The 21,765-nt window shown below is 38.8% G+C and overlaps 1 protein-coding gene across 1 annotated transcript in view; it reads left to right on the top strand.

The window, feature by feature from the left end:
• Nucleotides 1–21,765, top strand: part of CSMD1 (CUB and Sushi multiple domains 1) — a 1,790,960-nt gene that overhangs the window by 1,356,815 nt on the left and 412,380 nt on the right. Inside the window, exon 11 of the mRNA XM_082374695.1 lies at nucleotides 3,434–3,537. Within this exon, the coding sequence (XP_082230821.1) occupies nucleotides 3,434–3,537 (104 nt within the window). The remainder of the gene's footprint in view (nucleotides 1–3,433; nucleotides 3,538–21,765) is intronic.

Below are 21,765 nucleotides of genomic sequence, written 5' to 3'. Positions count from 1 at the left end.
CCTGGGGCAGGCTTCAGGACCCCCAGCACCTGGGTTCAGGCCACTGTTTAGATTTTTTAGCTCCTAGATGCCACCTTCTCTGGAAGATGTTCCTTATCTTCCGCATCTGAGGCTCCTTCCCTGGGCACCCCCCGCACCCTGAGAATGGCCTGTCCTGCACCTTCCTCTCGCTGGCCTGCGGTGTCTTTCACTGGACCACCTGTCATCACACAGCAGAGTCTTCCTAGAGATGCTTAATTACAAGAGACAAACTTGGCGTGTAGGAAATGACTGCCACATTGCTATAGTACTAAAGCATATTAGATTGGGATCAGAGAAAGAAAACAGAACTACAGTAGCTAAAACTCTCGAAGAAATACTTTAAAATGAGTAGTTTGTAAGAAAGGAGGAAGTTTGAAAATAGAATCAAGTTTTATAACCTCTACTCTTATCTTCTTCATTTATATTTGAACGTGTGGGAAACAATCTAAAAACTACATCGAGACTCAGGATTTCCCAGTTTGAGATCTAAACCTCTCACTAATAACTGCAGGATAAGGCCCTCATCTTCCCTGGCTTTCATTTTCCTCCTGTGAAAACAGAGGTGTCAGAATATCAAGTAATTTTAAGTCTGCTTAGATTCTATATTCCACATTTGGTCATACTAAACTGTTGACCCTCCTCATCCTCTAGTAAGAAAATATAAGCAAATGTAATTTAACTCCATTACTTCCCTGCCACCATATGTACTTTATGTATAAAAGAATATTATTCAGCCATAAAAAGGGATGAATCCCGCCACAACACGGATGGAACTGGAGGGCATTATACTAAGTGAAATAAGTCAAAGACAGAGACAGACAAATACCGTCTCATCTCTCTTACATGTGGAATCTAAAAAACAGAACAAACAAGCTGTAGATACAGAGAATAGATTGGTGGTTGCCAGAAGCAGTGGGTAGGGAAAGGAGAAATGGTTCAAAATTTTGGGGTCTTTTTAGTTTAAATAGGAAAAAAGAACATATTACAAAATACCAAGAATGTATTTTTAAAAATTACACCAGAGTCTAGACTGAACAGCATCTTTTTCTCACAGTTCTGAGATTCTGTTTGGAAGTTGAAAAAGTAAAGGATTTCATCAGTTGTCATTAAGAAACCGTAATCTGTATGTTAAATTCTGTAATTGTTTTGTGTTTATCAAACTACCCCCTGTGAGTCTTAAGCTTTTAGAATTCTAGAACTTTGTCCTTCTTTCATTTTCCTTCCTATTTGATTTGTTGTCATTAAGGAATATTTGTCTGGAAAAGTTAAAACTTCTATAATTACTTTGTGTTTATCATGATACCCCTTGTAACTCTAAGTTTTTTGAAGGCTAGAACTTGGTCCATCTTCTCTTTGGACCTGGGCAGAGTAGGTATTCAGTACATCCTGAAAGATGAGTCAGTTGTCCTCAGCAGATGGAGGGCGTAGCACCTGCCCTCAGGGCACATACCATGAAGGAGGTGAGGCAGAGGGTACAGGCAAACCAGCAAGAAATTTCAAAAAGTGCAACATCATGAAGGGAATAGGCTGGATGTTGACAAAGAGACTGACGTCTCGGACAGAATGGGCAGGGGAGACACCATCAAGAACAGACTTCATGCAGAGACTTGAAGGATGTGGAGCAGCATCTACAAGGCCAGCTGCAGGGACCAGTCAAGACACAGAAGAGCACGTGTGTGTGTGTGCGCGTGCGCGCACATGTGGAGCTAAAGGGACCATTGAGACTAAATGCCACTGAATCATTCACACTTTAAAACATAAGGCAGGGGCTTCCCTGGTGGCGCAGTGGTTGAGAATCTGCCTGCCGATGCAGGAGACACGGGTTCAAGCCCTGGTCTGGGAAGATCCCACATGCCATGGAGCAACTGGGCCCGTGCGCCACAACTACTGAGCCTGCGCGTCTGGAGCCTGTGCTCCACAACAAGAGAGCCCGCGATAGTGAGAGGCCCGCGTACCACGATGAAGAGTGGCCCCCACTCGCCGCAACTAGAGAAAGCCCTCGCACAGAAACGAAGACCCAACACAGCCAAAAATAAATAAATAAATAAATAAATAAATTTATTAAAAAAAAAACAACAACAAAACATAAAGCAAAACTATTCACTATACCCATGACATGGATGCGACCTAAGTGTCCATCAATGGATGAATGGATAAAGAAGATGTGATGTATATATATGTAATGGAATATCATTCAGCCTTAATAACGAAGGAGATCCTACCATTTGCAACAACATGGATGCACCAAGAAGACATTATATTAAGTGAGACAAGACAGACACAGAAAGGAAAAAACTGCATGATCTCACTTATGTGTGGAATCTAAAAAAGTCAAATACAAAGAAGCAGAGAGCCGAACAGTGGTGACCAGGGATGAGAAGGTGGGGAAATGGAGAGATGTTGGTCAAAGGGCACAAAGTTACAATTATGAAGAATGGATAAATCTGAAGATCTAATGGGCAGCATGGTGACTATAGTTAATAATACAGTATTGATTACTAGAAATTTGCTAAGAGAATGGATTTAAGGTGCTTTCACTATATACACAAAGGGTGACTGTGTGAGGAGACAGGTTAATTAGCTTGACTGTATCCATCTGTCTCTTTCATCTGTCTGTGATAGCCTCTCCCTCTCTCTCTTCTTCATGTTACAGATATCTATTATCATCTCTATATATATTTCTCCTTGTCACCTAGGGTTCCAACCTAACTTTGTGACACCTCAGACTCTCTTCCCCCTTTATCACAATATTGGTCAGCAAAGGAAGCATTACTTTTATGAGAAGAAAGAAGTTCATAGTATTCTAATATATCCATGTGTCAGACACAAACTGGTCTTGTCTAAATGGTGTTGACCACCCAGACAAAGTGTTCTTTATTAAAAAAAAAAAAAAAGACAGAAAAAGACAAGGGTTTGCAAAACTAAATGTAGAGGACAACTTTCTAGCCGCAGAGGTCTTTTTCATATGTTAATACTGGAACATACGTGAAATCTGCAGACATCACACTAAAAATATCTCTTCCTTGGTGTTCTAGGTATCCTCAAAATATATCTCATTAACTGTAGTCCCCATTTATTTTTCTTATACTGATTTACGTTTTGGTCATTCCGAACACTATGTGACAATAAATATTTGATATTTGATTTAAAGTGTCAATACAATATGGGTTAATTTCATTTTTAGAGCTGATGATAAATATCTTTGGAATAATAGCAGTTTTGAATTCCATAAAATTCTATAATCGAGGGCTCTCAAATATATACAATCATTATTTTTAAAAGCAACTTTAAATCATTTGAAGTAACAATGACATTATGGAGCAAAATTAATACTACAACTGGATATTTGCATTATGTGAGGTCCCAGAAAGTTCCTGTTATGCTAAGTAATTCTCTCTTGTGTTTGATTTAGGTCATCAAGCTTGCCTTTGAAGAGTTTGAGCTGGAAAGAGGCTACGACACCCTAACCGTGGGCGATGCTGGGAAAGTGGGTGATACAAGAACCGTCTTGTATGTGTAAGTGTATCTTTCCTTGTTTCTTCTTTCCCAGAACAGGAAGTTATCTGTGCAAACACGGATGTGTCCTTGAGATCCTGGTGCAGACTTTCCATTCCCACTCAGAAGTTTAATAAATGCCACGTATGGCTAAATTAGTAGTTTCTAAATCTGATTTCAGATGAGGACTAATTCAGGATTGCATTCTATCTGTGGCAATGTTTTTTATTTTAAATCATTGAAAAATATGGCAAAAGATTAGACTATATGGAAAAGCAGAAAGTAGAGGCGATGAGTTTCTCAACTCAGCTGCTCCCTGTCCACCCCTCTCTTTCTATTTATTATATTGTCAGTGTTCGGGGAAGGACAAGTATCTTCTAGAATAAGGCCATATGTCTTCTGAAAGCCTTGCGCTCTGTAAAGCTGCATACTAAAAGTAGCAGAGAGCGTGGGGAGAACAGTGTGGTAGCGCCCTTTATATCTGTGGACCTCAGTACCCAGAGTCCTGGCAAATACAGTAGCGGCCCCACCGTGAACGTCAGCACACAGATCCCTACACTGGTCCATTGGCAACTGGACTCATGGGAGAGTCTGCACCACTTCGCCCTGGACACCGTCAGCCTCTTCCAGATGCAGGGCCGTGAGGATAGTCTGGACAGTTTTTTTTTTCTGTTTTTAAATATTTATTTACTTATGTATTTTGGCTTCTCCGGGTCTTAGTCGTGGCACGCGGGATCTTCGTTGCGGCGTGCAGGATCTTTAGTTGCTGCATGCGGACTTCTTAGTTGAGGCTGAGGAGTAAATATACCCCCGGGTCATGGTTTTAATATTGATAGGACAGTTTTTAGGAGACTTGTTCTAGCAACATTAAAACCATGACCCGGGGGTATCTTCACTCCTCAGTGTTTTCAGTGCAGAAGGAAATGTCTGCAGCCTCTTCCTCTGCGTTCACACCTTGCACAGACAGCTTCCTGTAGGGGCTCCCGAAACTGCTTTCACTAATGGAAGTCATTCTGCAGGATTTTCACCTTCTTTCTCTTAGTCTGCTTATACATGGCTGAGATTTTCTCTTTATTTGTGAGAAAGCTTGCCCTGGACAACTTCAAAGTATTATTCTGCTAGGGAAAAACAACAACAGCAACAAGAGGTGTGGCCGTTATACCCACTCATTCTCTTACTTAGCAGTTACTTATGAGGTAGTTCACATTGTAAAAAGTTCTGCAGTGAACATCTGTCTGTGCCTTTAAAATTAATGGACCCACACTCTGATGGCATCGGGGACATTCTCTTTTCCTTTATTGTATCTTGGACGTAGTTCCCTATCAGTATATATCTTTATCTCATGTTTTATAGCTACGACTAATAATAATTAAAATCATGTTACTGGCCCATAACTTATGATAATAATTATAATAGTAGCAGTAGTAATCTCATAGCATTTATTGAGTACCTCTTATATACCATGCAGTGTGCTAGATGCCTAATACATATTATCTTGTTTGGTCTTCACCTTAATTTTGTGAGTTAGGGGTTAATACTGTCTTCATCATATAAATGATGAAACTGAGGCTTAGATAGATTTACCCCAATTCACAAACCTAGCGTCTGTTCTAGCAGGAGTTCAGACTCCGTGATCCTCCTCCAGTGTCTGTATTCCTTATCATTACATGTGGATGTGCCATGTTTTTTGACTGATTCTCATTGATAGCCTTTGACTTTTCTCCATCCCCCTGTAATCTTGCATTTCTAAGCAGCTATGCAGTAAACTACTTTGTACAAATTGTCATACTTGTTTCATATGCCTTCAAGAAGATTTCCAGCAGAGGAATTTCAGGAGTAAGGAGCATCTTCATTTACATCATTAGGCTTTTCCAGTAATCCCCCCAAAAGTTTATATCAGTTTTCTCTTCCACCACTGTATGTAAAGGTCCCTGTTTCCCCACACTCTTACCAAATGGTTATTCTTTTTTTGCCCAATTACTAGCTTTAAATTGCATTTATTTATAAAAATACGGATTCCTGTAGGGTGGGGACAGATATCTGTATTGTTTGCAATCTTCCATGCCAATTGTGTGCACACAGCCTGGCATTGGTCTGGAGCGGTACTTGTAGACACTGATACAGTGGATTAGCAGTGAGGCCAGGATGCCAAAGGTGGAATTTCTGGCTCTAGCTTTGCTCTTAACTATCTGTGACCCCCTCTGTGTCTCTGTTTTTATGGCTATGAAATATGTATAATAAACTTTTCCTGCCTGTGCTAAGGAGCAGAATGAAATAATGCATGTGAATGCACTGGAGAGCCAAGAAATACAAACCACACATGAAATAGCTTTATTATTACCATAACGTCTAATTTAAGAAGGGATATCATTAAAACAAATGAGAGAAATTTTCAAATAAATGCAAAATGTAAAACATAAATGTAGAAAAGCAGTGCCATATAAAATCCCGTAGGTCACTGTTAGAGATGTGAAGTCATACACCCATTTTTTAATGCTATTTGTTGTTAAGGGAGCAATAGCAAACTATGTATCACTTTGACGTAAGTGTTATTAGAACCTCCTCTCAATAGCTCAGATCTATAAAGGAAAAACTAAACAGTCAACCGAATCAAAGTGAGATGCCCTTTGGGAAACATAATGTAACAAAGATCAGTTGGGCAGTTAATCATCTTCAGTAGAGAAAAGCAAAGCCACTGACATATTTCCTTAGTATACAAAATTACAGAAAAAGAAAAAATGAGAGAATCACAGTTGGTGTCTTTGGATAAACAGGCAGTTTTAGAGAATACGGCAAGAAATATTTTTGAGTACTTATATGTCAGACGTGAGTCTCAGCATGGAGTTTAAAATCTAATTGGAGAAATGGCAGATGAGCTGAGATGGTTATATACCAGACAGTGTATAGAATCATTGACTGTCATGAAACCTATTTCAGATAAAATGTGAGTTAAGAAGGTTCTTTATGAGTAGCTGATATTTACTACCTCAAGCTCAATAATTTTATAGGTTCCCCTTTTTAGGGGGCCTGTGGAATTCTATTCAGATCTTAATTTTCAGGAGAAATTCAGAGAGTGAGATAGCCTAACTGGCTCATCCTAAATATGCTTTTAAAAATTCTAATTTCTGTTAATGGCTTTTTATTTTCTTAACTTTCTTGGCACAAAAAGAGAACAACTGAATGTTAGGGAGACTCTTTCAATAGCCGAGTCTTCCCAAGAGATGGATGAATTTATTCAGGTTACTTTTACAGAATGACAGACTTAAAACAAAATTAACTAACTCACTTAGCAAATCTCTATTGAGATCTCTCCAAGAATATATGTTGGTAATCTTCTCAAGTTTAATTTGCAGAAAAGCTGCCTCCAGAGACATTGCTCTTCACGACTTTCCTCTGGCCCTTGCAGTTACTAGCAGTGGGTGACGAGGACATGGCATTAATTTCAGGATGTCCGGGGGATTGCAGGCACCGGTGGCAGGTTTTAAGTGCCCATCTCTGTAAGGGATGAATAGTCAGTATCAGGGAAATCTGTGAGCGAGTAGTATTGCCTCTGCCTGACTACACTTGTCTATTAACCAATAAGGATACTAGTTGTTTCCTATGGCTGGTTGATCCACTGTTCTTAAATTGCTTCTTGGGCTTAGAAGTGGCTCCGGCCCTCATATGGTAGCCCTCCACCTACCTCTGATATTGTCTGCGGGTGCTGAACGAAGGGGCATCATTCTTTTTTCATTAAAAACTACACAACAGCCATAACAAAGCAGACACTGAAAACTGATGTGTGTGTCTATGTATTCTTTGGACATTATCAGAGGAGTTGATCACAGTACATCTCAATGCTTTGGAGAAAGCTTGAGCAATTTATGTTAGGAATAAGAACATAAAGGTAGCTACCTAGACGTTCTCTAGGCAAAAACCCATTTTTCAAAATTAGAAAGCAAGTGCACTCCTTAGATTCTTAGAATTCTGGAACCACATGATCAAAACTCTTTTTCCTCATATAATCGTTCTCATAATGACATTGCCTGTGAGCACGGACACATATGAGAGTGCAGATCAGACTCAAATCCTAAAAGCTCTATTCTTGAAGTGAAGTTCATCCATTGCTAGGTTTCCCTCCTTTGTCTCTTTATGGGGAAACATTCTTCCTTGATTCTTTGAAGAAACATTTATTGAAATTCAGACATTACAGGACTCAGAGGTGGGTAACAGTAGGCTTTGAGGGGATGGTCCGCAAGTGGAGAAGGCAGAGGCTTCCTGACCTTCATTATCACGCTGGGGAGGGTTAGCAGAGGCTGCCGCTCTCCGGACGCTCCATGGTGCCTAAGTTCTCTATTCCAGCAGCCCTATCAGAGGAGAGATAGCCGGACCACTGGACACACGCATTTTAGGTTTGGGATTCCATCTGTTCTGGGGTGTCTGGGAAAGCAAACTGACCTGGGGCCTTGGGGGCCCATGGACGTGGTCTCCGGGGAACCTTCCTGCAGAGGAGAAGAAGCCATAGGTGCCAAGGAAGCGCAGCCCAGCGGCAGCACCTGCGGGAGATGCGGGGAGACTAGTTCCAGCTGATTTGGAGTCCCGACAGCCTGAGTCATTTTCCAGCTGTTCTGCCACTTACATCCCCAGTGTTGACTCAATGTGGCAGTTTTCTCTAAGGAGCCAGGAAATGCATGCCTTGCTTGCTACACTGTTAACCTGGAGAGCTAAGGATCTCTCTTCCACGATTCATCAGTCCAAAGCATTTAAAGTGTGTATTTTGTGTTTTTGATATTGAATTAACCTCAAAGGTGCAGTCATTCTCTTTTGGGGGGCTTAGTGCATTTACAACAGTAAGGGGTACGCAAGACCTCCAGGGCAGCAAGACCAGCTCCCCATCTCATGCCAACTTTGCACCTCGGAAGCATTGTTGTAAGTGTAAAGTGAGACGGCCAAGGAAACATTGTTTGAAAAAGGTGAAAAGTACGATGCAAAGAGAAGATAGTATTGTATTACTGTAGTTATTATCTCTGCCTTAATATAATGAAATATGTGGTGCTCAGAATTGTCTTTGGAAATGTAATATACTAGAAAGAAAGAAGGAAGAGGAGTTGAACTGCCATTCACTGAATCTGTCTGGACCCGCATTGTCTCCTGACAAACTTGTGACAAAGCTATTGCTTCCATCTGCTAGAGGAAGACAAGGAGAACCTGACTTATGGCCGTGGAGACAGCAGGCTGCCTAACTGGTTTCTGGGCTGTTTTCAAGATTTTGTTCCTTGTCTTTAGTTTCCAAAAGTTTAATTCGGTGGATTTGTTTAATTAACATGGATTTGTTTGAGTTTATCCTGTTTGAGGTTCACTTGGTTCCTTAGAACTGTAGGTTATGTGTTTCTCCAAATTTGAGGAGTTTTCAGCAATTATTTCTTTAAACCCCCTTTCAGCCTCACTCTCTTTCTCTCCTTCTGGGATTCGAATGATAAGATGTTGGGCCTTTTGTTTTTGACCCACAAGTCCCTGAGGTTTTGTTCACTTTTTTTTCCGTTGTATTTTCTCTCTGCTGTTCAGTGTGGGCGAATTCTATAGACCTGTTCTCAAGTTAACATGTCATCGTGCATCTCCACTCTACTTACTATAAGCCCATCTAGTTACTTTTAATTTCTGTTATTGTATTTTTACTCCTGTAATTTCCATTTGGTTCTTTTTTGTAACTTCTCTTTCTTTGCTAGGATCGTCTGTTTGTTTGTTTATTTGATTGCAGAGAATTTGTAAATGATTGAAACATTTACACAATGGCTGCTTTAAAATCCTTGTCAGGTAATTTCAACATCTGATTCATTTTAGGTATTGTCAGTTGGTTGTCTTTTCTCGTTGAAGTTGTGATTTTCTTGGTTCTTGGTATGATAATTGGACCCAGGCTGTTTCGTCTATCATGTTAGGATGTACTGGGAATTATATAAACCTCTTATTTTAGCAGGCAGTCACCCTGACTAGACTTAACACGCAGTTCTCGGCCAACGTGTGTCGGCTGGGGTTCCAGTGACAGGCTCACTGTCACAGCATGTACGGCATTGCCCGGGTCTGCTTGGTTGATTGGTGCCCGTGGGACTCACACTCGTCCTTGCTGGTGGGGAGGGGTTGGTGGGAACCCCCATCACTGCTCCCCTCCTGCATCTCACCCCTTGTGCCCTCACCCCTCCCTCTGCCCCTATCTCTGGGAGGGAAGGGGCGTCTCAGTCTCAGATTGGCAGAGACAGAGTCTTCCTGGATTGGGTCACTGGTGTGGCTGGTCTCTCTCATGGGTTCTGCTGCCTCTGTTTCTTTACTCAGAAAAGGGAGGCTCGGGCCCTGGGGAAGGTGAAGGCCTGCCCTGGACACCTGTGGTTACCAAGGTCCCTTCATTCGTCCCCCATGCTGGTGGTGCGGGTCTTGCTTATGTCGACTGAGGGATACGCCGTGCATCCCCGTGAGGATGGAGCTTACCTGGAGCCGTCCGTTGCCCGGTCGGGCTTCAGGACGCACCAGGTCTGGTGGTCCTCTGTTCTGGGGGGCACACTGGCAGCCTGCACTGCGGAGGTTCTCTGACCCTGGAGTCAGAGGACCCCAGCTTGCCTTCCGAGTCCTCTTCTGGTTGTGTCTTGTGCCATTTTGAGGGTTCATACCTGAGCTTATCGAGGAAGAGAATGGAAAAAAATGTGTCCGTGTCCATATACTTTTAAATCGTCTGGGCTGCACTCAGTAACAGAAGTCTGTAAAATAACTTCATTATGGGCCTTAGTAAACTTTTTTTTCTTTGAAGTGAAAGATAGAAGTTTGGATTAGATATTTTGTCTACCGCTCCACATAGAAAGGCTTAACAATTCTGATACTGTTTAGTGGGATTAACCTGGTGATGGCAGACCATTGATGTAACTAACGTCAACTTCTATGCCACCTGGCTAGAATGGATTCCAGCACGGTGAATAAAAGCTGTCGCATTTGAATGAAATGTGTGCAGGAGTCCCACTCACTATAAAGCTTGCTCTAATTTCACGTTGGTGCCTGTGGGGAAATTCTATCAGCTTCAGTGTATGTACTGTTGATCTCCAGGTTTAACTTTATATATAATAATATGATCATTTATTCTATAAAACCACTGCCTTGACTGATTTTTCAAAGTCAACTTGAGGTAAAAGAGTTCTGTTCCTCTCCACCTGTTCAGCTCTCTGTTCCGGTACATGTCGTGTAAATAGACGCGTTGCCTGTAAGTCCCCTGCACGAGGAGCCAGCTTGGATGCTGGTGGATCGAGAACCTTTAACTCTCATCAGGGCTGCCTTCAGGCGGATTTGCTCTCCGGGTCTGGTCAATATCGCACATAAAGATGTGCAAAACCTCAGATTACAAGCATATCCTTCCAAGACCAGAATTTAAATCCCTGCTGCCTCGGTATGTTTAATGATGAAGTCAACTTACGACTCTGGTTCTGCCACCTTTTACCAAGGTTTGTATCAGGGCATCTCTGACTCTTCCTGAAGGCATTTTACTCCATCCCTGGGGCGCATGGTTCTCATCAGGTGCTGCACAGATCACACACTGTGTCTTAACCTCTCCTTATTAGTCTCCGGCACACACTGTATTAACCCAATCAAGGCAAACAGCCAACTAACATTTATATTTTAAATAACTCTGCATTTCCTGTACTTTCTCAGAATTTATGAAATTATTGATATTAAAAACATGCAAAGACTTCAAAATAGGTCAATTTTAGGTCAGGTTTTAACTTGTGAGTAACATTTACTTTCTAACTGCCCAATTTGCAATTGAAAGGAGTGCTTTAAAGGTTCCCACACCACTTTCCTTTCAGGTACCTGCCAGTAAGATGCAGGTCTGATGTGCTCCAGGTGTTACTTTGCATCAAATTCATACTTTGTGGCATACTCAGAGTTTTGTTTTTTTTTTAATCTCCAGGTTTGAACAAATTATTTCTTTAATGAATATGTAGTAAAATAGACTTTCTGGAGTACAGACCTGTAAGTATTAATACATGTATAGATTTGTATAATGACCAGCAAAATCAGGATACAGAAGTTTGTCACCTCTCAAAACTGTGCTTTCTCTTTGTAGTGATACCCTCTCCCACCTTAAACCGTGAACCACTGATCTGTTATCCATCATTATAGTTTGTCTTTCTGAGAATATCACATAAATAGAATTATACACTGTGTATTCTTTAAGACTGCAAGTGGGAATGTAAAATGGTACAGCCATTCTGGAAAACAGTTTGGCAGTTTCATACGAAGTTAAGTATTTATCATGTAATCTGGCCACCCCATTCCTAGGTATTTACCCTAGAGAAATAAAATTTGCCCTACATGAATAGAGTTAACTCTATTCATAATTGCCAAACAACTGGAAACAACGTAAATGTCCTTGGACAGGTGAATAGATAGACACACCTTGGTATATTCATACAAGGAAGTTCTGTTCATCAGTACCAAGGAACAAACTACTGACACACACAGCAATGTGGGAATTGCATGGTGCTGTGCTGAGTGAAAGCACTCAGTTTGATTTCACAATCCCTTTCCAGCAGATGTATTTCATGTATGTGAGGATAGAACTGTTGAATCATTTAACAAGGGCCAAAAAGAAGACCTGTCCAGAAATGAGATGGCTTTCGTATACAATGTAATATTAGTAGCAACCAAAGCATCATGAAGTTACTGCCTCACATGGGGTGCAGTTAAGCTTTAAAGAACAATGACCATTTTCACGTGAAAGACTTTAGCTGTTCTCTCAATGCAGTATGCCCTGGTTGTAGGGAAGGAACAAACACATAATCAAAAGTCATTTCCGTCCTTTTGGGTTAATGATTCAATACGCTGGAACATACAGTCAAAGATACTGCTGATTTCAGTTCAGTACTGATCCTGATTGCAAGCAGGCATATCAAGCCACTGAGGTTAAGACAGCTCGAGCATGGTTGAACTCTATCAAAAAGATAAGAGAATTTTAGGTCTGAATGATTCCTTGAAGGTAATTTAATACAGTTATTTCCCAGATGAAGAAACTGACATAGATGTAAAATAATTTAGCTAAAACCACAGCGTAAATTAAAGACAGAGCTTCAACAGAACCTCAAATACCAAGTCCTTGGTATGCTAAGATCAAACAAAAATTTAAATCATTAGTTGGAGATATTCCTATGAAATTTAAACATGTAGATATTTAATGAATTTTAATGGGGATTAATTTACATTTTCATTTATGCATTTGTTCAGAGAAATGGTGCATTTTATACGCAAGAGTCTGGGGATTAAAGGCCAAGTGACATCAGCTTGCACTCAAGAAGGTTTAGAATTTGGTAGGAGAAGGAGGAAGTAGATGCCTGTGAATGTTTGTCTTTGGTGAGGTGTATGCAGGGTTCTCCAATGACCTAGAGAAAAAAAAGACCTGCATCACCTAAGGGAGTTAAGAAATGCCAAGTGAGAATCCTCAAATACTGTAAGAACTCCTTATCCAGGGAGCATAGGCACTCCAGGCAGTGATTTCAAGATTTGCCAAAAACCTGGAGGCAGAGAAGTTCCAATATTCTTGGAGAACGGTTAAAAACGCCAGCATGGTTGGAGCAACAGGTTGAGAAATGGGAGGGGAGGGCAGTGGGGACCTGGCACCTCCAATATGATGGCTCTGTTTCCCAAAGGCAGTTTTATTATCGTTTTCTAGCAAGTCAAATTTCTTAGCGATTCATTGGAATAATTTTATTTTTAAGTTTACTTTAAAACACTATGTACTAGAAAGTCATTTTGGGAGAAAATAAAACTGCTTTAAAGAAAGCAATTATAGCTTACGTGTTATGATGGCTGTTAAAGTATTTTACCAAAACTAGCATTTATTTTATTTTTCAGTTATGGAAACAAAAAATCCTGTTTCCAACAGATAAACAGTTGCACAGGGTAACAATATTTGCTTCATTATTTTAAACATTTTTTTTCCAATGGTGCTAGCAAACTAAAATACTTATAGAAAAAAGAAAGAGGAACAAAAAGGGAAATATTTTCTTTTGTTTTAAATAATTCTAAAATAATTTTGTAAAATTTTAAAAAATTAACACAAAAATACTTTTTGAATGTTCAAGTAATTTTTTAAGCATGTTAAATAATTAATTGTACCAAGCTGTCTTACAGTCATTTTCATAAATACAGCAGTCACTTAAGTATCAGGCTTAAATTCTAAAACTTGAGCAATGCAAGTCATCTTTATTTTTATTCTTTTCTAATAAACTAAAAAAAAAAAATTGGCCACTCTGTGCAGCATGCGGGATCTTAGTTCGCAGGCCAGTGTTCAAACCCGTACCCCCTGCAGTGGAAGCGTGGAAATTTAATCACTGGACCACCAGGGAAGTCCCACAAATCATCTTAATTTGACTTCGATTGAAGCAACTTTGTAGTGTAGCCAGGTACCTGCTTATTTAGTTTTATGTGAATCAATAGACTAACATAAAACTGTATTAAAATAAAGTCCAGTGCAGAAATAAAATAAATTCAAATATTTACACTCAGAGGTATTTCTGAAGTAGTTAACTTGACAGTATAAATCTTTTCAGTGTGTGAAAAATTTCTACATGATAAGTTTTTAACAACTTAAAATTAAATCAAAGGTAGGGAGGAAGTGATAAAAGAATCAGGATAAATTAGGAGGCTACTTCAGTGATGTTGCTATGAGACACTCAAACTGAGAAAGTGGAGACAGAGAGAAGTGGTGAAAATGTGGAAGAGGTAAAATTATATGGCTTGTTGATGAATGATGAAGCGTATAAATGCATATATTTATAGTCTGTGGACTGTGACATAAGAAGGGGTAAGCACTGAGAAATCAACAACCTTGAAATGAAGAAATGAAGTCTGGAATCCTTCTGAAGACTGATTGAATCAAGGTGGTCACTCTCACTGCCAGAAGAAAATTAAATCCTCCAAGAAGGAAGATAACAACACACATAGCTTCTATGATGGCATAACACAAAGTCTAGCATTCAACCAAAATGTCTAGAAATAACACCCAATGATCCAAAACCAAGAGACAGACAATACAAAAGGAAAAGGATATCCAGATATTATAGTTATCACTAAGGGACTTTGATAATTAACTATGATTTATATATTTAAGAATATAAATAAAATGATCCAGAATTTTGCCAGAAAACCGGAATTCATAACAAACCAAATGAAAGTTTTAAGAATTAAAAAATACAACATCTGAAATGAAGAACTCAATAGATGTGGCTTGAACTGGAAGATAGATTAGTAGAAAATATTCAACCTGAAGCAGAAAAAAAATGTACAGAAAACATGTGTGTAATTGGTATTGAAGAAGAGAAAGAGAGAGAAAATGGGACGTAACTAATCTTTGAAGACATTATCACCAAGAATTTTCCAATATTGACAACAGACATCAGGATAGAGATTGAAGAAATTCTACAAGACAGTAAGCATAATACAAGAAAAACAGCCTGGCACATTATAATAAATCTTCTGAAAAACAGGACAAGGAAAGATCTTACAAGTAGTATAAACAAAGAAACGTTATTTTCAAAATGGCAAATACAAGATCAATAGAAGTTTTCTCAATATAAAGTAAAAAAAAGTAAAAAGACAACAGAATGATATCTTTGAAGTCTTGGGGGAAAGAAACAAGCTGTTAGATTAAAGGGACAATTTAAAAAATTGACTAATCAAAAAAGAAAAAAACAAGAAAAATGAACTTTTATTAGTAATTATATTCTAAATAAAAGGATAAAATCTCTGATTAGATAAAAGTAATATAAATAAAATAAATCAACAATAATGTAAAACAAGTATTTGATGCTTACATAAACAAACATGAAATATTTATATACATAGAACAGTTGAAAGCAAAAGGCTAGAAAAAGATACTCCTTGTAAGGACTAACCAACAGAAGAAAGAATGGTATAGCTTTATAATTATAATTCAAAGAAGACATTAATGCCAGACATTCATGCTTTGTGCCTTTTTTGGTATGTTACACTTCAATGCAATCTATGCATAGGGGGAAAAAAAAAAATCTCTCTTCAAACAAGCAAACAGAACAACCAAACATAAGGGAACAGTCTTTCAAATGAAGACAAATCTTCAGAAAGAAGTACATATTCATATTTCATGAGTGCACATCACTCACTGAAATACTTCTTTTTTTTTCAATTTGTATGTAATACTGCGTGAGTTCCTTCACGTGTAATAGGCGTTGTTCATCTTCCTCTGAAGAATCCTGTACACTGTAGCACCTCAGGTGAGAAGGTTGTGTTGATTCATAAATGATGTGATTGATGGGGCAAATCATGAGCACATATCCCTGAAACAACTTTGCTGAAAGCAAAGCTTCCTCTTTGATTAGAGGCATTTGTTTTGGTTGAATTGATTTTTTTCTTAAACTTTTTCTCTTTCAACATGCTTTTCTGTCAGCTCGTTGACTTCAGTCAGTGGATTGAGTGTTTCTTCTCACTGGCTGACGGCAGCCCCTGTGTGACTGTTTTTTTTTTTTTTATATATATCTTTATTGGAGTATAATTGCTTTACAATGGTGTGTTAGTTTCTGCTGTATAAAAAAGTGAATCAGCTATACATATATCCCCATATCTCCTCCCTCTTGCGTCTCCCTCCCACCTTCCGCATCCCACCCCTCTAGGTGGAAACAGAGCACTGAGCTGATCTCCCTGTGCTATGCGGCTGCTTCCCACTAGCTATCTATTTTACATTTGGTAGTGTATATATGTCCATGCCACTCTCTCACTTCGTCCCAGCTTACCCTTCCGCCTCTCCGTGTCCTCAAGTCCATTCTCTACGTCTGTGTCTTTATTCCTGTCCTGCCCGTAGGTTCTTCAGAACCATTTTTTTTAATTTTAGATTCCATGTATATGTGTTAGCATATGGTATTTGTTTTTCTCTTTCTGACTTACTTCACTCTGTATGACAGACTCTAGGTCTATCCACCTCACTACGAATAACTCAATTTCGTTTCTTTTTATGGCTGAGTAATATTCCATTGTGTATATGTGCCACATCTTCTTTATCCATTCATCTGTCGATGGACACTTAGGTTGCTTCCATGTCCTGGCTATTGTAAATAGAGCTGCAATGAACATTGTGGTACATGACTCTTTTTGAATGATGGTTTTCTCAGGGTATATGCCCAGTAGTGGGATTGCTGGGTCGTATGGTAGTTCTATTTTTAGTTTTTTAAGGAACCTCCATACTGTTCTCCATAGTGGCTGTATCAGTTTACATTCCCACCAACAGTGCAAGAGGGTTCCCTTTTCTCCACACCCTCTCCAGCATTTATTATTTGCAGGTTTTTTGATGATGGCCATTCTGACTGGTATGAGGTGATACTTCATTGTAGTTTTGATTTGCATTTCTCTTATGATTGGTTATGTTGAGCTTCTTTTCATGTGCCTCTTGGCCAGCTGTATATCTTCCTTGGTGAAATGTCTGTTTAGGTTTTCCACCCATTTTTTTAATTGAGTTGTTTGATTTTTTGATATTGAGCTGCATGAGCTGCTTGTATATTTTGGAGATTAATCCTTTGTCAGTTGCTTCATTTGCAAATATTTTCTCCCATTCTGAGGATTGTCTTTTTGTCTTGTTTATGGTTTCCTTTGCTTTGCAAAAGATTTTAAGTTTCATTAGCTCCCATTTGTTTATTTTTGTTTTTATTGCCATTTCTCTAGGAGGTGGGTCAAAAAGGATCTTGCTGTGATTTATGTCATAGAGTGTTCTGCCTATGTTTTCCTTTAAGAGTTTTATAGTGTCTGGCCTTACATTTAGGTCTCTAATCCATTTTGAATTTATTCTTGTTTATGGTGTTGAGGGAGTTTTCTAATTTCATTCTTTTACATGTAGTTGTCCAGTTTTCCCAGCACCACTTATTGAAGAGGCTGTCTTTTCTCCACTGTATATTCTTGCCTCCTTTATCAAAGATAAGGTGACCATATGTTTGTGGGTTTGTCTCTGGGCTTTCTATCCTGTTCCATTGATCTATATTTCTGTTTTTGTGCCAGTACCATACTGTCTTGATTACTGTAGCTTTGTAATATAGTCTGAATTCAGAGAGCCTGATTCCTCCAGCTCTGTTTTTCTTTCTCAAGATGGCTTTGGCTATTGGGGGTCTTTTGTGTTTCCATACAAATTGTGAAATTTTTTGTTCTATTTCTGTGAAGAATGTCATTGGTCGTTTGATAGGGATTGCATTGAATCTGTAGATTGCTTTGGGTAGTATAGTCATTTTCACAATGTTGATTCTTCCAATCCAAGTACATGGTATATCTCTCCCAACTGTTTGTATAATCTTTAATTTCTTTCATCAATGTCTTATAGTTTTCTGCATACAGGTCTTTTGTCTCCCTAGGTAGGTTTATTCCTAGGTATTTTATTCTTTTTGTTGCAGTGGTAAATGGGAGTGTTTCCTTAATTTCTCTTTCAGATTTTTCATCGTTAGTGTATAGGAATGCAAGAGATTTCTGTGCATTAATTTTGTATCCTGCTACTTTACCAAATTCATTGATTAGCTCTAGTAGTTTTCTGGTGGCATCCTTAGGATTCTCTATGTGTAATATCATGTTATCTGCAAACAGTGACAGTTTTACTTCTTCTTTTCTAATTTGGTTTCCTTTTATTTCGTTTTTTTCTCTGATTTCTGTGGCTAAAACTTCCAAAGCTATGTTGAATAATAGTGGTGAGAGTGGGCAACCTTGTCTTGTTCTGATCTTAGTGGAAATGGTTTCATTTTTTCACCATTGAGAATGATGTTGGCTGAGGTTTGTCATATATGGCCTTTATTATGTTGAGGTAAGTTACCTCTGTGCCCACTTTCTGGAGGGTTTTTATCATAAATGGGTGTTGAATTTTGTCAAAAGCTTTTTCTGTATCTATTGAGATGATCATACGGTTTTTCTCCTTCAATTTGTTAATATGGTTTATCACATTGATTGATTGCGTATACCCCACTTGATCATGGTGTATGAACCTTTTAACGTGCTGTTGAATTCTGTTTGCTATTATTTTGTTCGGATTTTTGCGTCTATGTTCATCAGTGATATTGGCCTGTAGTTTTTGTTTTTTGTGACATCTTTGTCTGGTTTTGGTATCAGGGTGATGGTGGCCTCATAGAATGAGTTTGGGAGTGTTCCTCCCTCTGCATAATTTTGGAAGTGTTTGAGAAGGATAGGTGTTAGCTCTTCTCTAAACTTTTGATAGAATTTGCCTGTGAAGCCATCAGGTCCTGGACTTTTGTTTGTTGGAAGATTTTAAATCACAGTTTCAATTTCAGTGCTTGTGATTGATCTGTTTATATTTTCTGTTTCATCCTGGTTCAGTCATGGAAGGTTGTGCTTTTCTAAGAATTTGTGCATTTCTTCCAGGTTGTCCATTTTATTGCCATATAGTTGCTTGTAGTAATCTCTCATGATCCTTTGTATTTCTGCAGTGTAAGTTGCTACTTCTTTTTCATTTCTAATTCTATTGATTTGAGTCTTCTCCCTTTTTTTCTTTATGAGTCTGGCTAATGGTTTATCAATTTTGTTTATCTTCTCAAAGAACCAGCTTTTAATTTTATTGATCTCTGCTCTCGTTTCCTTCATTTATTTTTCATTTATTTCTGATCTGATTTTATGATTTCTTTCCTTCTGCTAACCTTGGGGCTTTTTGTTCTTTCTCTAATTGCTTTAATTGTAAGTTTAGGTTGTTTATTTGAGATGTTTCTTGTTTCCTGAGGTAGGAATGTATTGCTATAAACTTCCCTCTTAGAACTGCTTTTGCTATATCCCATAGGTTTTTGGTTGTCCTGTTTTCATTGTCATTTGCAGGTATTTTTTGATTTCCTGTTTGATTTCTTCAGTGATCTCTTGGTTGTTTAGTAGTGTATTGTTTAGCCTCCACGTGTTTGTGTTTTTTAGAGATTTTTTCCTGTAATTGGTATCTAGTCTCATAGTGCTGTGGTCGGAAAAGATACTTGATATGATTTCAGTATTCTTAAATTTACCAAAGCTTGATTTGTGACCCAAGATATGATCTATCCTGGAGAATGTTCCATGAGCACTTGAGAAGAAGGTGTATTCTGGATGGAATGTCCTATAAATATCAACTAAGTCCATCTTGTTTCATGTCATTTAAATCTTGTGTTTCCTTATTTATTTTCATTTTGGATGATCTGTCCATTGATGAAAGTGGAGTGTTAAAGTCCCCTACTATGATTGTGTTCCTGTCGATTTCCCCTTTTATGGCTGTTAGCATTTGCCTTATGTATTGAGGTGCTCCTATGTTGGGTGCGTAAATATTTACAATTGTTACATCTTCTTCTTTGATCAATCCCTTGATCATTATGTAGTGTCCTTCATCTCTTGTAATAGTCTTTCTTTTAAAGTCTATTTCGTCTGATATGAGAATTGCTACTCCAGCGTTCTTTTGATTTCCATTTGCATGGAATATCTTTTTCCATCCTCTCACTTTCAGTCTGTATGTGTCCCTAGGTCTGAAGTGGGTCTCTTGTAGACAGCATATATACGGGTTGTGTTTTTGTATCTATTCAGCTAGTCTGTGTCTTTTGGTTGGAGCATTTAATCCATTTACATTTAAGGTAGTTATTGATATGTATGTTCCTATTACCATTTTCTTAATTGTTTTGGGTTTGTTATTGTAGGTCTTTTCCTTCTCTTGTGTTTCCTGCCTAGAGAAGTCCCCTTAGCATTTGTTTTAAAGCTGGTTTGGTGGTGCTGAAATCCATTAGCTTTTGCTTGTCTGTAAAGGTTTTAATTTCTCTGTCAAGTCTGAATGAGATCCTTGCTGGGTAGAGTAATCTTGGTTGTAGGTTTTTCCCTTTCATCACTCTACATATGTCCTGCCACTCCCTTCTGGCTTGCAACGTTTCTGCTGAAAGATCAGCCGTTAACCTTATGGGGATTCCCTTGTATGTTATTTGTTGCTTTTCCCTTGCTGCTTTTTAATATTTTTACTTTGTATTTAATTTTTGATAGTTTGATTAACATGTGTCTTGGCGTGTTTCTCCTTGGATTTATCCTGTATGGGGCTCTCTGCGCTTCCTGGACTTGATTGACTATTTCCTTTCCCATATTAGGGAAGTTTTCAACTATAATCTCTTCAAATATTTTCTCAGTCCCTTTCTTTTTCTTTTCCTCTTCTGGGACCCCTGTAATTCGAATGTTGGTGCATTTAATGTTTTCCCAGAGGTCTCTGAGACTATCCTCAATTCTTTTCATTCTTTTTTGTTTATTCTGCTCTGTGGTAGTTATTTCAACTATTTTATCTTCCAGGTCACTTATCTGTTCTTCTGCCTCAGTTATTCTGCTATTGATTCCTTTAGAGAACTTTTAATTCCATTTATTGTGTTGTTCATCATTGTTTGTTTGCTCTTTAGTTCTTCTAGGTCCTTGTTAAACATTTCTTGTAATTTCTCCATTCTATTTCCAAGGTTTTGGATCATCTTTACTATCATTACTCTGAATTCTTTTTCAGGTAGACTGCCTATTTCCTCTTTATTTCTTTGGTCTGGTGGGTTTTTACCTTGGTCCTTCATCTGCTGTGTGTTTCTCTGTCTTCTCATTTTGCTTAACTTACTGTGTTTGGGGTCTCCTTTTCGCAGGCTGCAGGTTCGTATTTCCCATTGCTTTTGGTGTCTGCCCCCAGTGGGTAAGGTTGGTTCAGTGGGTTGTGTAGGCTTCCTGGTGGAGGGGACTGATGCCTGTGTTCTGGTGGATGGGGCTGGATCTTGTCTTTCTGGTGGGCTGGACTGCATCTGGTGGTGTGTTTTGGGGTGTCTGTGACCTTATTATGATTTTAGGCAGCCTCTCTGCTAATGGGTGGGGCTGTGTTCCTGTCTTGCTAGTTGTTTGGCATAGGGTGTCCAGCACTGTAGCTTGCTGGTCATTGAGGGGAACTGGGTCTTAGCGTTGAGGTGGAGATCTCTGGGTCAGCTTTTGCCGTTTGATAATGCGTGGAGCTGTGAGGTCTCTGGTAGACCAATGTCCTGAACTTGGCTCTCCCACCTCAGAGGCCCAGGCCTGACACCCAGCCGGAGCACCAAGACCCTGTCAGCCACGCGGCTCAGAAGAAAAGGGAGAAAATAAATAAATAAAATAAAATAATAAAATAAAATAGTTATTAAATAAAAAATAAAAAAATTATTAAAAATAAAAAAGTAATTAAAAAAAGAAAGAAAGAAAGAAGAGAGCAACCAAACCAAAAAAAGCAAATCCAGTGATAAC

Source organism: Balaenoptera borealis, assembly GCF_965194805.1.
Source record: "Balaenoptera borealis genome assembly, chromosome: 21".
NCBI lineage: Eukaryota > Metazoa > Chordata > Mammalia > Artiodactyla > Balaenopteridae > Balaenoptera > Balaenoptera borealis.
This window is presented reverse-complemented; position numbering and strand designations above follow the sequence as displayed.